The sequence below is a fragment of the Lonchura striata genome, chromosome 3 (genome assembly GCF_046129695.1).
Source record: "Lonchura striata isolate bLonStr1 chromosome 3, bLonStr1.mat, whole genome shotgun sequence".
Classification (NCBI taxonomy): Eukaryota; Metazoa; Chordata; class Aves; order Passeriformes; family Estrildidae; genus Lonchura; species Lonchura striata.
In genome coordinates, this window is record NC_134605.1 from 27,517,858 (window position 1) to 27,535,159 (window position 17,302).

The window sequence follows — 17,302 nt, forward strand, 5'->3', positions numbered from 1 at the left end:
ATCCCCCTCAGGTTATCTGAGCTCCCCATTCCCAGTTTCCAGCTGGTCATCGGCAGTATTACTCCATAAGGAAGTCAGGGAAGTTTTACCTTCCTGCACCCAGCTCAGTGTCTCCAGCACCAGCCATACCTCAAGCAACCCGTGGGTGCTCACAGCCTTGGAAAAACAACATATCCAGAGTACTTTTTCTGTAATTCCAGGTTGCATCAAAAAACTTTGCTACTGTTTCAGCTCCAAGGAGAAATGAGCTGCAAAGGAAGAACACAACCTCCAGAGTGATGTTTCTGCAGCCAGACCCAGCTTCCAGAACCTGGGCAGACAGTTTACTGTGGCAGGAACCATGAAACCCACCGCATCCAGTTTAAATTATCTTCTAGAGCCTCCTTCTCCTGGGACTGGACTCCTTAGTCCCTACTTCTTTCAGCAACCTCATCCAGTTCTAAGAAATAACTTACCTGAAAAGGAGGAGGGTTAGAGGCTTACATTTACAGCCACCACCTGAAGGAAATGACCCTTAATGTGTCACTGAAGCCACTTAACCTGATCACAGGTGGATTTAAGTTCTCTAAATGACAGATTTGTTCCCCTCATGCAGAATCCCAAGTGAAATATGTCTGCAAATGTAAGTGGGTGCACTGTAGAGACTGAGGAAGGCACACAGAAAACTGTCTTCTGTACCTATAGCAAGAGTTAAAAATAAAGGAACTTGCTAAATTTGGTACCTTGCAGAAGGATTCAGGCACCCTGGATTCCTAAGACCAACAAGGTGCCAAACTGGGCTTCCACTTGTTTGTCATAAGCCAATTGCCTCTGAAAGGATTGTGGGATGCAGTCACAAAGGGATTTAGTGGGGGCTCCAGAGAAGGAGTTAGAGGTGGTGAGGGAGGGATAAACTAAGTTTCAGGATCCTAATAACACTGTTTACTGTAAAGCAGGATGAAAAAGAAATAAGATTGGGTCATGTAATTTTGTTTTCTTCGATTAAACTTACTTGACTCAGGGCTAAAGTGATGGCTCAGTGACTGAACTTCCTTAAGCCCACACATGCATGACTTCATTTTTTTAATATTAACATTTTCTTCATAATGAAAGAAGAGCAGATGAGATTTGACGAGATGAAAGAAAACTCACTGGATACCTATTGCAAAAAATCCCCACAAATTTATGAAAAGGCTTAAAGATTTGAGGGAGTCAGAGGGTGTATTACTCTACCTACACAGGGGAGAGTTTTTGAAGAACACAGGAAGCCCCAGCCCTACCCCTGGCTGGCAATTTTTTCCCCTTGTGTGTTTATTTTATTACATTAGACAGGCACTTTCTCTTTTCTGCATGGCTGGCTAATGCAATCCCCAGTGGGGCTATGCTGTCAGGAAGGATCTCCCCCAAAAATCCAATGGAGTGTGGCTGGTGAGGCCAGACTTTTGAGGGAGACTGAGTCCAGCACAAAGAGGAGCCATTAGTGATCACTATCAGCTAAAATGGAATAGGTTGGAAGAGAACAATGACTAGGGGGCATATAAGGTTGTTCCTAGCTTAGCATTATGCAGAGAGATGGATCAGTGGCAAAAGCCTGAAATAAAATGGAAAGGTAAAATCCCAAAGGGACAGAGCAGAGCAGAAGAGGTTTCTGGGAGTTCACAGGCTATAAAACTCCAGCTGACTTCAGACTCAAGGGGACTAAAAAAGACTGGGGGGAAGGAGGTGCCCTGGAATTGGCCAGTGGGATATGACAACTCTAATCTGAAGCAAAGGACTGTAAAATAAAATGGAAGCAGCTCAGTGTGGAAAAGCCTGTGGATGGTCCCTACCCTCCACACTGCAGCTTTCAGAGGACATCGAGAGCTCTTTAAAGTGCTTCAATATTTTAAGCTGTTCCACTTGAAATTTTATATCAATATCCTACATCCAAATCTGCAACTCTTGGGTAAAGGAAAATGGTAACCAGGAAACAAGAGTCTGAGATTCCATCTTGGACTAAGAATAAACATCTCTGTCACAGACAGATGGATAGCAGCTCAGCTGTGCAAAACATGAGAAAAGATGTTTGAGGAAAAATAAATTAGTGGGAAGTGTAAAGCAGGGAACTGGTAGGATTTATCTCACCAGAACGAGTATTTTCTGTACCAATTGTGATATCCAGAAGCAAAACCAAACAGTCCTCACCTACTGAGCAGCAGGTATTAGAGGTACCAAAAAATGCAACCAAAAAAGCACAGGACCAAAGAGGTAAAGATCCCCATTTCTCCCTAATTTTCTAGGCAGCAGATTGATATTCTGTCCTGAATCCTTGTTTCAAGTGCATTAGTTTAGTGGTTGCTTTGGGTCACTGTGGCTAGGTTGTCTTCTCAAGTATTTTTCTCATGGCTGCAAGCCTTTGATTTATGGTTATTTGGTTTGCTACCTCAATTAGATTTTTAAAATTCAGAGAATATTTTCTCTTTCTTCTCTTATTCGATGCATCAGTTGTTTGATACTAAATAATGCAGAGCTGCCATCTCATCTTTTATTTCAGGGAATACAAGCATCTAAGGTGAAACTTGCCTCCTCCTACTCCTCTCCAGAAGTTAATTCCTCCCAGCTTGCAGCAGCACAGAGGAGAATCCATTTTTAATCTTTTACTTTGTAGTGAGGGCAGCAAAGCTACCGTGTAGTTGCTAAGATTCTTCAGAATTTATAATTCTGGGGCATTTTTAGCTGGATGGCTGCAAACTGTCTTCTTTACACCATCGGAAAAACCCAAGGGGCTTTCCTATAAAGCAATTTAATGTATCCCAGCCTTTCCCCCAGGACCCAGCACCAGGAATTCTGCAGTGATTTGCTTCAAGGCACTGAGCATATCAAATCATGTTAATTATCACAGCCTCATCACAGCCACTCCAGCTTTTGGTGGCTCCATTCCCCATTCCCCCACAGACAGGTTTTAAAAAATGCATATAAGTCCTGGCTGTGGCTTTAAAAGAAAGGGAAAAAAAAAAAAAAAAAAAAAAGACATTAAACAAAATAAATCTCTCAGCTTTCCTATGTGCTTTCATTCCTTACACTTCCTGAATGCTATCTGAAAATTTAAAAAAGCAACCAGCAACTGTTATTTCAGCACCTCCAGAACAATTCACTGATTTCATTCAGAACACTGTGAGAATTTTAAACATACCTTGACTAAGTCAAAAATTTCAGAAGCTCTGGCTATTTCTGTCCCTTCCTCTTCCTTTCTCCCCAAAATATTACAGAATTCCCACTGGAGTGGCTCAGGAGTGCCACATTTCCTACCACCCAAAGAGTAAATTTTATGGCTGGATCAGAACAAAGCTATTATTTCACACACAATAATTTCTACAAATAAATGTGTGCAAAGCTGTGAGGCTGCTCTCAGGACCCTCGGGGTATTAACTCCAGAAAAATTAATTATTATTTATTCCACAGGACAAATCCCAGTCACATAAATAGAAGCTGGAAGCACCCACACACTGCCAGCTCTAAACAGGGATGATGTCCAACCACCACTTCATCACCAACACTTCTGACATGTATGGAATTACATCCCCCTGTATCCATCAGATAAATACACCATGATTACTACTTTAAATAACAAACTGTAAGAATTCAGTGGGTTTAACACTTTGCTTCACACAAGTCTTGTTACAAACATTGGTGTGGTATCTGAGAAATAAGACAAAGCACAATCTTGTCAATCACTCTCTGCCTACAGTTCAGGTCAAAACAATGGAAATAGTTTCTTCCTTCTCACAGGCACATTGCTGCCTGCTAGATTATACTGGCTGCATAATGAATTTAAGGAATCAGCACTATGGTATTCAGGCTATGGCTTAACTGTGATAAATAGTGCCTAAATCCTATTCATCTTGGTATATCACTCATTCTTTGAAGCACACATTACTATTTAGTCATCATTTTGTTTCCAAAGTGTCAGCAAACTTAGATAACTGCACAGTTGTTTGGTGTTTTTTTTTCTCCCCAAGTTATATTGTGGGTCATTAATGAGTTTTAACTTGGTCTGCAAATTTTTTGTCTGCCTGTTTCCTGACAGCAGACAGTAACATCTCTCTGGGAAGAGATGTTACTGTTAGAGCTCCTCACACAATTCGTTTTCCTACCTGGTACTGAGATTTTTCTCCCAAGTGAGCTGAACTACTCACAGCAGTACAACAGTTGTAGAGTCCAGGAGTGGATGTTTAAGAAAAGTTTGAGTCTAGTTGGTTTTAAACAGGGGGAAAATACAAAACATCACCAACAGCTAAACAAGACTCACAGTGAGTCCCAAATCCCTGCTGTGACCTGCCCAGAGCACGTAGGTGCTGCCATCTAAACTGAGCATTCCCTTATCAGCTGATGAAACATTGGCCTCTCTTCTCGTGCTCCAAACATCTCCTCAGCTTTTGCTTCTGAACACTTTCTCAGACCCTCTTCTACCAAGCCCCTCCTCCCCAGCCACCCTTTTCTCTATGCTGCTCACATAGAACTCTTTTCTAGGGTGCCACTGACTGCAGCTCCCAATAAACAACTGCAGGTAAATTTCTCCATATTCATCTTCTTAAAACTACTGTCCCTACTCCCTTCCTGTTCTATTTACCATCTCTATACCTGCACTAGAATTTTATTTTAAATTTTAAGGCTTTGAAGAGTTGTATGTATCCACTCTCTGCTCCCATTCTTTGCAGAACAACTCTATAACTACAAATTGGGAATACTGGCTTGCCTGGGATAGTGAGTATCTGGCACGGTTTTAAGTGCTGAACTCCATGCAAGAAAGTTCTGTCTTTTCAAATGTTTCCGAAGCCCCGGTGATTCCTCTGTAATTAGGAAAAAATAAACCAGCACCAAGAAACTGACTTAGTCTTTATCTTATCAACCCCTGCTCAAACACTGTCCCATTAATAATGCATTTCCTTGGCTGCATGACCAATTTCTGTTCCCACTAAAGTCCATGGCAGCATTCCAGCAGAACCTAAGTCAGTGCCTGCAGCACAGAACTGTTACCTCCCTGCCAAATCCAAGGGAGTGCCAGGTCACCTTCCAGGTACTGGAGAACCCCTGGTATGCTGGGTATCCCTCTAATTCAGCCTGTCAGACCCAGAAAAGAATTGCTCACAAGAATCCACAAGAGCATTGCCCCATTGTTTTCTGGAACAAACACCATGGTTATGATGGACAAAATTTGCTTCTTGGTGTTGATCAATCGTCTATGAAACAAAAATATGGCTTAGAGCTTATTGCCCAGTTTTAGAACAACACAAATGCAGGAAGAAATGTTATAAGACTTTCCCATTTCCAAACTGCAGGAGTCACAGGTGTTAATTCCTAACACCAAGGAATTATTATTATTATTATTACAGCTATGGGAGAGCTCACAGTGCCTTTCATCAGAGACAGAGATGCTCATTGGATTTTGAGTCAGAAATTTCTACTTCCCCATTAAAGCTGTTCAGAGTGTAATTCTTCACTTCTGGGGTAAAGACAACTTCATCTCACAACTGATTTACAGTGTTACTAATCAGAAACTACTTTTAAATATTTATATTTGCATTTATGTGTATTAAGTTTTATATTAATATAATCTAAATGTGGAAGACAACTGGTCTCCTAATTATTCAAACCATTCAGGAATTTTGATTGGTAAAACCTTCCAACCCACTCCTGCAACCCTTTTAACCAAAAGTGAGGTTGTTCCTCCTTTGATCTTCCATGTCAGGATTTTTTATTCAATTATGCCAGTATTAGTATCAAATGAGATGGGGCAAGTTTAGTTATTTAAATCCCTGCAGTGTTTTTGGAGGCAAAAATAACCTCTCTTTAATCCCAATACTTCTACCCACTACACAATAGACTGTGAGGAGCCTTAAGAAAGAACAATACTACAGAAATCTCCATTTACAGGATTGCTTTTGTATAAACAGACTCTAAAAAATGAATGATAGCACAGAGCAGTGTTTGCCCTCATCCCCCACTGCAGCATTCCCTTCACGGCAGAGTGCTTGCAGTATCATGGAGCCATGCATTAATCAGGAAGCTCAAGTGACTAATCCAGTTCACTCTGTCTAGTAAGAGGATTCCAGCAGCAAACATGCCCAGTTTTCTAAGAAGAAAGCAAGCCAAGCAAGGCAGCTCCAGAGAACATCAAGAAAATAAGAAGTGACAGATTGGTGTCACCTAAGAGAAAGTATGGCAGGATATGCCACCACTCTTCTCCACACAGAAACCGAGAATGAGCAGGTCCAGAGAACATCCCTGTTCTGCAAGGTTACATCATTCCTGGTGAGGCACAAAGCTCTCCATCTGCTCATGGCCTTGGCAAGGTTTTATTTTTTACTCTATAATCAAATACAAATGAACCCATATATTTCTGAAATGCCTGTCATTTAGGAGTTAAACTCTGATTTTAATTAACATGTCTAGCCTTTTTTTCCTAAATCCCAGTAAAACATAAGTCAGGCACAACATTTTCCCCTCAAGAAAAGTAGCATTGTCCAAAATGCCCAAACAACTTATGGAAATCTGTTCCCACTATTTATTTCCAAGTCTCAATCCTTTTTAGATAGAAAGTATTAGGAGAACAGAATAGAAACTATAGACAGAAAATACTTCTATTTAAATAGAAACTATTTAGTGGAAAGTATTTCCACTTACAGCAAGAATGAAGCTGGCCTAGACATCATACATTCTTGCTGCACTGCATTTTGAAAAAATAAAATTCAGGGGCATCTATGTTCATTACTGAGTGATATTAGAACAGAGTAGAAAAGGAAATATGTCTCAACTCAAGTTTGATATCTAGTTATCCAACTGTTCTTTGGCTCCTCAAAACCAATGATGTTCTTATTAAATTTAGAGACACTGCTCTGCTGTTCCGCACACAATGCACTTCCACAAAAGAGATGGCCTTGGACTTAGGACACTTTACCAGAATCTGAGGATTAAACAAAATGAGAAGACTAATGCCCACAGTGCCAGGCAAGGCTTCATTAGTTTCAGTAACATGTGATTTGCAGCAGAGAAAAATACTCTCTCTTCACATTTCCTCCCCAAAAAAATTAGCACTTTAAATGGTTACTTCCTCTCCTCAAGCCTTGTCTTTCTAGGGGAGTTGGGGTAAAATCCCCAGGTCCTTTTGAGCACCCAGCTCCACCCCTGCAACACATTAAAACAATTTTCATCTGCTCTTCCTCTGTATCCAATGACCCCTTTATTTTTTGCCTTCCACTCTCCTTGTTCCTCAAAATATGAGCAAAGCACTCGGCTGGAAAATCTTTGACTAAGGGGGTATTTTCTGTCAGGTAGCTCCAGGGAAAATGTAAACTACTTTGTTAGGCAGGATACAGTTTTCCACAAGGACAGAACAGTTATTGAGCTCCTGCTACATTTGAACTTTGTCATTTACTATCAGCTGAATGAGAGCCATTGATCACAACTTCAACAATGGGGCTTGTGTATAATCACATAACAATTCAAAAGCAGCTCCTAGAAAGGAGAAAGGAGATTCTAGAAAGGAGATTTTTACTGCTTAATGCAAAGGTCCAAAGAAAAATCATCTAGTGGTGAGCAGAAACACCTTTTAGGCACACCTTGCACTAATGGAGAAGCACAGTGTTTAAGTTAGGAAATGTCCTTCCTGAAATTCAAACCATAAGCTGCAGATTTGGTGCAGCTGCCCAAACTGACACCACCTCCTCCAGGAAGGGACAGGGCAGCCAGTGGAAACACCAGCTTCAGTATCCTCAAGAAGTCTCCCTGAATGTTCTAATCCTGGCCCACAAGCACTGCAGGAGGATCTAGGTCTGATCCAGTCCTGACTAACTCCAGGGTGCCAGTGGAGACAGCGCTGGATACAGGAACTGGATCCACAATGGATCAGACTTATCCAGGATTTATTGCAAGCCCACAGCTCAGAACTTCCACAGACTTCACATGACGGATGTGGGTAAAGGTTCCACCACACAGTCTTAACTCAGAAGAAAATACACACCCATAAGGAAAGCTACTTAAATCTTCAATTTTAGTAAGAACATTAAAAAAGCAGAGAGATGTAAATGTTCTTTATAGTCAGCACGGATGTAAGCTACAGGTTGACAAGAAAAAACATGGTGAGAGGCTACACATTTCATCACCTTGGAACAAGATTTATGCGAATTATAATGGAGAATTTTAAACCAGAGCTGGTTAGATAATCTCAGATTGAAATAACATATTTATTTTAAATTACCACTACAACCTTATTAATGATCACAAAGAGCCTGGTCTATAACAGACTTGTTACAGAGAACTCTCTAGTGTTCCAGTTCTGCAGTTATGTATTTTTTGTGAGATTACAAACAGTAGAATATAAATTTATTATTTTTCATCTAAACATGACTCACAGTGTAAAGATCAGGTACCATCTGGTTGTATGTAACAAGTCTCATTGTGCACAAATTATCAACAGCAGTTATAAGCTTTTATCTGTCTTTCAAAGCTGCAATAAAATAGATATTGGCATTTTAGACACTAAATGTTGACATTCATGGTAAGATGTCTAACACAGCAACTAGGAATTCTTATTTGGTGGGAACATGGAGCATTTATGTTTATCCCTAGTACAAAGTATTTCAATGCTCTTGTGACATTTGATGGAGGCACAGAAGATAACATGCAGCAGAAACGTCAGAGTTTTGTGCTTAGTGAGGTGCCCTCTGTTAGTATCTAGTGTTGAAATCCGAGAAGTCAAGCTTCGAGATCTCCTTTTCGTTGGAAAAACTTGTTTTATCAATGCGGGAACTTGGGCTTCCAACTTTGCTCAGCCAGGATTTCCTGCAGGAAAAATAAGAGAGGGTTGGCAGAAAAGGAACTGCACATGTGGGGGTTATTCTCTGTGATGCCTTAATTCACTTTTACTTTTTTAAGAGCCATAAAAAGCATCTTTCAATAAGGAAATTGCCCTAAATCCGTTATTTTCTGTTTTCCTTTCCTTTCTCCTTTAAAAGCAAACCAATCTCTTTAAAGGTATCAGTATTTCCAGGGGATTTACACAATATTACATAAAAACACAGCTGACAAAAAGGCTAAAACAGATTTACTGCAATGATCCCTTCTAAACACTATTAATATTATTCCAATAGGTATAATTACCTTTGCAGAGTCAATACTGTGTTTTTAGCAAGGACCTATAAACCACTGATAACTGAAAAGAGACAGCACAACAGAATCCCAACAGCCAGTTTGTTCCTTGCTGGCAACTAAAAGAATGGGAACTGGAAAGAAATGAGTTCAAAACCAGCAAAAAGACATCAATTATGTCAGAGCAATACTAACTTGTAATAAATACTGAATGTTGTACTGGATAACTGGACACCCAAACACTGGAAATACAGCAGGTAAGTGCTTACACAGAGATTTATTAACAAAAAGTACATGGTCATTATTTTTGGTTGTACTAGACTTCCAGAAGTAGACGAGTAAGTATTTTATTATACCATATTGAAGGAGAAATATATTTCCACACAAATAATTTAGAAGTTAGTACATATACTTATTACTATTAAAAAGAAATTTTATTAAGAGTTATGCTAATTAATCCTTTGCAGAGTCCCACTGAGCATTGTAAACTGCAATATTCTAGCAGTGAGACCTAATTTTAATGTCTTTATAATGAGAATCATGCACAGAAATTATTTACCTTGAGCCAGTAAATCAGTATGTCACATCTGAGATACAGAAACCTTGCTAGAGATCCTACATGCAAGATCTTTTAAAAAGCAGTTCTTGACACCAGAAAACACTGCCAAACATCTCAAGGGGCTTCACCAGTTACCAGAGACAAATAATTTCTCCATGCATCATGCTAGTCTCTCACAGATGGGTTTTATCACTGGCACAGACAGTTCTAAACTTGCATTCAAATTCAATAATAAAAAAGAACCTCTGTATGGAAAAACTTCCTGCAAAACAGCAACTAGACCCAGGTATTTCATGTTCCAAGTGTGACTTGCTTTATTTTAGCATAGAGAAATTAAAATATCTGTCAGATGCTTCCACTTCTTCACACCTCTTGTTCTTTGCTGCATATTATTAACAACTTCCCTTCCTTTGTCTTAGATGAAGCTTTTCCAGTAAGAAATATAACATGGGAATAGTAGTCCAGGAGTAAAACAGGAGAACACAACTTCCCAGTTCTGCTGGAAGCCTCAAGACAGAGGCAATATTTCAACAGAAGGAAACAAGCCTAAGGACAGACCAGTCCCTTTTGTTTTATAGTCAGAAAAAAAACCCTGAAAATGGCTCTTGTTTATTTACCAAGAAGTCTCTAATAGTTGGATATCCTTGAGTGGGAAGGAAGAACACGTATTTGAAATACTGAATTAATCTCCTGAAAACAGCAGAAATTGCTTTTTAAACAATGTGATAGTTTGTTCACTATTTCCTTTTGTCTTCTTATTCTGAAGGTGAGCTTATTCTGGAAAAAAATAAAAGGAACATATTCCTTGTCCAGCCTTCACAACAAAAATTCATCCCTGGATGTTTCCAACTCCCAAGTTCTGCTGGGTGAAGAAGTACCTATAAACTCTGACTGGAGCAAACAATCCACTTTCAGCTCCACAGACCCTCCTTCACATGAATAAGGATGAAGCACAAATTATGAAAATCCAGCTAGAGCAACCCAGCTCCATGGAAACTCTTTACAGGACATGTGTGTTATTTCTTGTTTAATACAGCAGGGAGGGGAGGAGGCAATACCTGGGAATTGAATGACTTTGGAGCTCAGCTCTGCATTGAGGGGACTTTCCTCAGCCATCTCCCTCTCTCTGCTCAAGTGACAGCCCAGTCACCAGCCCTATGAAGAAGCACATTTTTTACAAGCTAAGAAAGCAGAAAATCAGTATTTCCTAGAAGTGAAATGTCATCTCCAATCTCATCACTACCAGGGGCATTTATTTCCTTCAACAATGAAGAAAAGGTTCTGCACTCTCCTCCTCAGCCTTCTCAATTCCCATTCACCTTAGATCTCTTCATGTGTGTAGAGAGATGAGCTCCAATTACTTGCATTGGGAATCTTAGCTTGTTATTTATAGCATCCATGTTAAAATTCACTGCTCCTTCCCACTTCTCCTCAGGAGTGCGAAGACTCCCTTCCCCTTGCTCATCTGAAGCAAACAAGGACATTGCTGAGAGGACACCACACAGCTTATTCTTGTTCTAAAGGATTTATTCCCAAAGTGACTGCTCCAATGAATCCAGAGCAAGAGCTAACCTCTAAATTGCCATTTCTGACCATGTTTAACTTCATGGAGTGGTTTGCATTGGGAGGAACCTTAAAACCAATGCAGTGCCACCCCCTGCCATGGGCAGGGACACATTTCACTATCCCAGGTTACTCCAAGCCCCATCCAACCTGGCCTTGGACACTGCCAGGGATGGGACTGCCACAGCTTCTCTGGGTAACTTGTGCCAGGGTCTCTCCACCCTCACAGGGAAAAATCCACCCCAACAGCCAACCCAGTCCTGCCCTCTGCCAGTTTCAAGCCACCTTGTCCTGTCACTCCATTCCCTTGTAAACCATTCCTCCTCAACCCAAGCACTGCCTGTCCATGAAGTCACTCTTGGCCACACTCTGATCCCACTGAGTTAACTGTGGACAACCATGGATTTCTGAGTTACACAACCTTCCTGTCCAGGGGAGAAGCTAATGCCCCTGAAACAGCTTCCCAACCAAACCACACAGCTTCCCTATCCCCATGTTCATGGGGGATACTCCTAGGAGCATAAAACAATTTGATCTTTCACTCTTTCCCTTCTCTCCTTTCATTAACTAAAGCTTTGCTAAGAGACACTGCCTTGACACCCATGCAACAGAGCCCTTGCCACTCCACATGTTCTTAGAAAACAACATCCAAAGAGCTGGGGTTTCACCATCCCAGTTTATATCCTTGTGGAAACAGCCTAGCTGTGCACAGTATTCCAAGCAGGAAAACACTCACACCTGTTCCCTTGGCAGAATGGAGCCTGGTCAGCTATCTGGAGAGCTCCCTGGAAAAGTTATTTAAGGAGTTACATCTCTGTAACACAGGATAATCACAGAATCCAATGTTGGAAAAGACTTCCCAGATAGATTCCGACCTTTGACCAAACACCATCTTGTCAACTAAAGCACTAAGTACCATCACTAATAGTAATAATGATTAATAACACTATCACAGCCCTAAAACCCACTGTGCTTGAAATACTACACTAACAGAGTAACTTTCTGATTTCCTGAACAACACTTATTTTTTAACTCAAATCTCTGCTACAAAACAGATCTCTCTAAAATAAACAGCTTGCTTGGCATTATTCTCTGAAGTATTTCTTTACAATATGAAAACTACTCCTGCAATAGTTCATTTTTTTATATGCAAAAAGACAAACTTTTATCTTGATATTGGAGAAATTTACAGTCTCTGGTGCTAGGAGAGGACCTGAAAATGCCCTCCAGCATTAATACATTAGGAACTAGGCACAGGTTAGGAATATGTTCCTCTCTCTTCACCTCAAGCGGAGTGTCACTTAAGTGGAACAGGAGAAACCTGTGCTTTTGCTTAGAGGAAGAGAAAATAATGGCACTGGCTTGTTTACACTATCTTTCCCTTTGTTTAGGATAAATACTGCAGAGAATGTTACTTTCTGAAGATTGTATTTATATCAGTGACAGGATATAGACCAGGCTTACAAATATTTATAAAATCCCTCCAAAAATATTTTTGCTTTCTGCAACAGCACTGTCCAATTTTCATAAATTCTGATATTTCAAAGTTAGCAGAAGAAATGTGGAATTCTCTCTCATGGCTGTCAGGCTCCTGAGCTTTTGGAAAGAACTTTTGTCAGAGTTTTCAAGCCTTGCTCTATATAACCTTTAGGGCCAGGAACATTTACTCAAAAATCGTTGTTTTTATAAGCCCAGAATTCCTCTGCATAAAGACACCTCCCACCTTTCCCTTCTCAGCTTACTGCAGAGTCATTCCTATTGTCCCTACACCTCTGCTCCTCCCGCCAGGAAAATAGGTAATTGTAAAGAAAATTTACAGGGTTTCTGGTTGTGAAAAAGTAGCAGGAAGAATAGAAACCCTGACAAAGAAGTGTGTTGGAAACACTGGGATTTAAGAACAAGGCAAAGTGCAAGGAAAGGGAATTTTAACCCCATTATTAGGATGGCTCCACCAGAGCCCACCACATCCAAACCAAGTGAGGGGTACTCCAGAGGATTAAAGCAAGGAAGGAGAAGCAGCAGGATTGAAGAATACAGACCAAGCAGTGGGTGGCTGGAAATGAAGGGACCTGCTGAGGCGTGGGCATGGTGGCCCAGAATAGAGCTGCAGCCTGGCGGTGTGTGGGAGCCTGGCTGCTCCATGCATCCCAACAGCAGGAATGCCTCGGCCTATCAGGTATTTAATACAAGGTCTGGAAGTGTTTGAGGAAGGAGAGAAAGGTAGTTAATCACAACTGGTGTTTGATTCTGTTTTTAAACACAGCTGTCAGATGAATGTTGTTAATTTGTTTATATTTCTTCCTTCCTTGCTGCACTCAGGGGCAGCATTTCCCTTGGGAATCCACAATGAGCTTTCCCTCAAGGTATATTGGAAAGGATGTCAACAGCAAGGGAAGAATAGCAGGATCTGAGATTTTACAGGTTTTGTGGGACATGGCCCTGAGTAAGCCTCAAATACACATTTTGGTAGTGAACTTTTATTTATAAACTTGAGAAAAGTGACTTATGTGTTAATCATCACATTCTGTATGGCATTGGCAAGGTTTTTTTATGTAGAAGTGATTATGGCCAGTTTGCAACAGGGGAGAATTTGGCTCTATGTACCTCAAATCCACTCACTCTGACACTGGTATCTGATCTATGTTAAATGTCCTTACCTATTACTTTAAAGAGGAGGAATTATCCCACAATGACAGAAGCCAAACCTGGAGTTGCTTTGGTTTTGTCATACACAATGCCAAGATCTTTTGTGTATTTTCCTGTTAATCATCTTGGTAACCTTCAAGGAGGATTTAATAATTTCAACACGAGATCATAAGTATATTTTTATTAAAACTTATCAGCGTACCTCTTTGTTTAGGCCACATTAGGCAAGTCATTTTTGGCTTCTTTCAGAGATCTTATCAGAAAAATCTCAGCAACAGTGCAGTCATTTGTTTCAAAGTAAAGAAGTGAGTGAAAAGTAAACAAATTCAGCCATTCCAGTAACTCAAACAAAGCTTTTATGTCCACACTGACCTATAGAAAAGCAAAAGGAAAAGACAAAGGGAATTTCCAGTTAAGCTTGTGTCCTGTCTCCCAGAGCAGTAAGCATCCCAGGAAGCCAGCAGCAGCTAAAAGGCCCATTGTGTTTTCTTCCTGGAATCTGTCCGCCCCTACAGGGACACTTGGCTCCCCAGGCTGCCTGGGAATTTTGGCTAACCCCACCCACTGCACGGAATGCCACTCAAGGTTCTCTGCCATTCCACATCTATTAAACTCAAGGCCACAGGAAACTTAAATGAGGACGAACTGCTGCTGTTAGGGCACCAACAAAAGAAAAGTTCTTTCTAATGCTCAGCACCCATCACCCATGTAAGACTGAACAAGGACTAAGGGACTTCAGCCTCTGACCAACTTTACCCATCAAAATGTTAATTAAACCTTTACACTGGCCGTTTCAGAGACACAATGAATCGTCACACTTGACCAGCTCACCTTTACTTCAAGCCCATGTCCTTACACAGCCTGGCAGAAACCCAAGAGCCAGTGTCCAGCTGACCAACACAATCAGGAATTTGAAAGACAACACTTCCCTGTTCTGCAATCCCCAGGCTCAGCCAGACACAAAAGCCATGAGGAACAACACCCACAGCTCTACACTTGCTCCTCCTCAGAGGAGACACACTGAAGAATAATTTATTCTTATGCAAAAATTAAAAATAATGCCAGGCCAAGCTAGAGTGAATTCCTTCAAGTACGACTGGGATTCTATTTTCCTCGAACGTCCCCCTTACTTTACAAATCTCTTTGCACAGTTAAAGGACTGAAAAAATAAAAAAGTTAGAAGGCTCACTGAGAAGTTGACATTTCCAATTATAAAGGTCTTAAAGGAAAGCACCAACACTTTTAAAGCATCCTCTTGTAGAGCTCTGAGCAAGTCTGAGGGCTAATATTTTCAGTGTTACGGTGACTGCACATAAACTTATCTTTTCCTAGAATGCCTCTGTTAGAATATTTCACAAACTAACAAGGCTGGCCTACAACAAGGAACTTCGAGTCTCTTTTTATCCTTAGTTTGCAAGAGTTTTGAAATTTTCTTTGTCAAGCATTCAGTCAGCTCAGCTCTATTTTTTCCCCAATTTTACACTATGTGATCTAATTTGTTAATTTAAATTGCACATTTTCCAAGGAAGCAGTTACACATTTTAACCTCCCATCTCTAACTGCTTTTTTAAAAATAACTGTGATATAACATAGTAGACATTTCAGAACATAAGAGCAACAAGAAAACATTTTAAATACATAATATTAGAGAGCACAAGTGTTCAGGAAAACACCAAGTGGATTCCACTAGCTAATAGTCTGCTTAAATTTTACAGGCTGAGAAAATCTGAGCTTTATCAAGACTTATTTTCATAATGTTCTATTTTTTTTGGTATTACAGATATAGCTCCAACAAGCAGAATGCAATGAATTAACATAAGGAAGTTGCAGGGATTCTGTTGTTGATCTGCAAATGTTCCTTGCAATTTCCAGCACACCAGAGCATGGAGGTGCATCTAGCAGGGTGTGTTTAAAAGGCACTGCACCTGTCATCCACAGGATGCACACACAATATTCCCTGGAAAGCAGAGGAAGGACTAGGATATGTATTATTTATTGTTTCCATCATATAACCCCCAAGACCCTCTGTCTGCTCCGCCTTGAGGTAAAGCTCCAGACACAACAGCCTGAGGCAGGAGGGCTCCAGGATGGGACCTGCCAGGCTGTCCCTCAGGGACCTTATGGAAGCAAACACCCCTTTCCCACAGTCACATCCCAAGGAATTGTATTCCACTTATGGTAAGAAAATAACTTTCATTCTTCAACACATTGCTCCTTTATCATGTTTTTCTTATGATTTCACCTGTATTCAAAATACCATTTCTGGCAGATCTAATCTCAATTTCATTTCTCCCTGGCTTTCCAAGTTCCATGAAGTTATCCTTTCACTCTCTGCAGACAGGTATTAAACACATCACTCTAATGAAGCCATTCAAGCCTTGATCCCAAACCACTCCAAAAGGAGGGATGCTGGATAGATCAGCTGAGATATCAAATAAAAACCAAATATAACTCAGACAAGGCTACCTGATTTTCTCAAAGTCTACCCTGCAACATCTCTAATTGTTGGGCTTTATACTTTCTATTAGTATTTTAAAAAATAGATAGAAAAACTTTGTCACCACAGCATGCCAAGGGCAAAGCCCATCCTGGGGTCCATGATCTGTCACTATGGATATACTCACTCACATGAGGAAAAATAAACACACTTAAAAATAAACACACTTAAAGCTCCCAGCTATTTAAGGAAGCCATCAGAGCATGAAGTATCCTGGTTCAATGTTTCTTTGTGTAAAAAAATTGTTAAACCAAGCTTTTAATAAGTACTGAAATGAGATCTGATACATGTTCTTGATGTTTAGTGTTGTACTACATCATGCTTTTATTAAACCTAATTTTCAGAGTATTTACTTAAAAGCATTCTCCTGTTTATCTGCAATAGTGATAAAATGAACTAATCAAGAGATAGATTTCTTTGAACCTTTTTCCTACAAAATGAAGCCATACTGGAAATACCAAAATCTTGGCTTCTTAAGGCAGCTCTCAAACTTCCTACTTTAAGTTACCACATACCGAAGACAAACCAGATTGATTTTATTATAATTGAGGATAACTGGTTTCATCTTTCCACCCACATTTCCCATGGGTTTGGACATTTTCCTGCTCATTCCAAATGTGCCTGTTAACAGTACAAAATTAGGGTAGTGAGAGCTTCAGACTCCAAAAACTCAGAATGAAAGTAGTACTTTACTAAAGGCAGTATCTTATTTCTATGGAAGTTAACAACATCTTGTATCTACTAAAGTCAACAGTTACTAGGGACAAAGAGATAGACCTGATATCTGCTTTTAAAAAATTTAAACAAAGAACTACAACTACACAAGAAATAAATATCAAAATCAAAATAAACCATCTTTGGATAACTATTTCATACTGTTTAAGTATTTCCAAATAGGTCTTGTTAATAATAATTTAAGCATCTTGTCCTGC

General features: G+C 40.1%; 1 protein-coding gene across 1 annotated transcript in view; it reads right to left on the reverse strand.

Annotated features, from left to right (window-relative positions):
- Window positions 1-8,182: 8,182 nt before the first annotated feature.
- ACYP2 (acylphosphatase 2) overlaps window positions 8,183-17,302 on the reverse strand; it is a 33,169-nt gene continuing 24,049 nt past the window's right edge. Inside the window, exon 4 of the mRNA XM_021537671.3 lies at window positions 8,183-8,799. Coding sequence (XP_021393346.1) covers window positions 8,685-8,799 — 115 coding nt within the window. The 3' untranslated portion in view covers window positions 8,183-8,684. The remainder of the gene's footprint in view (window positions 8,800-17,302) is intronic.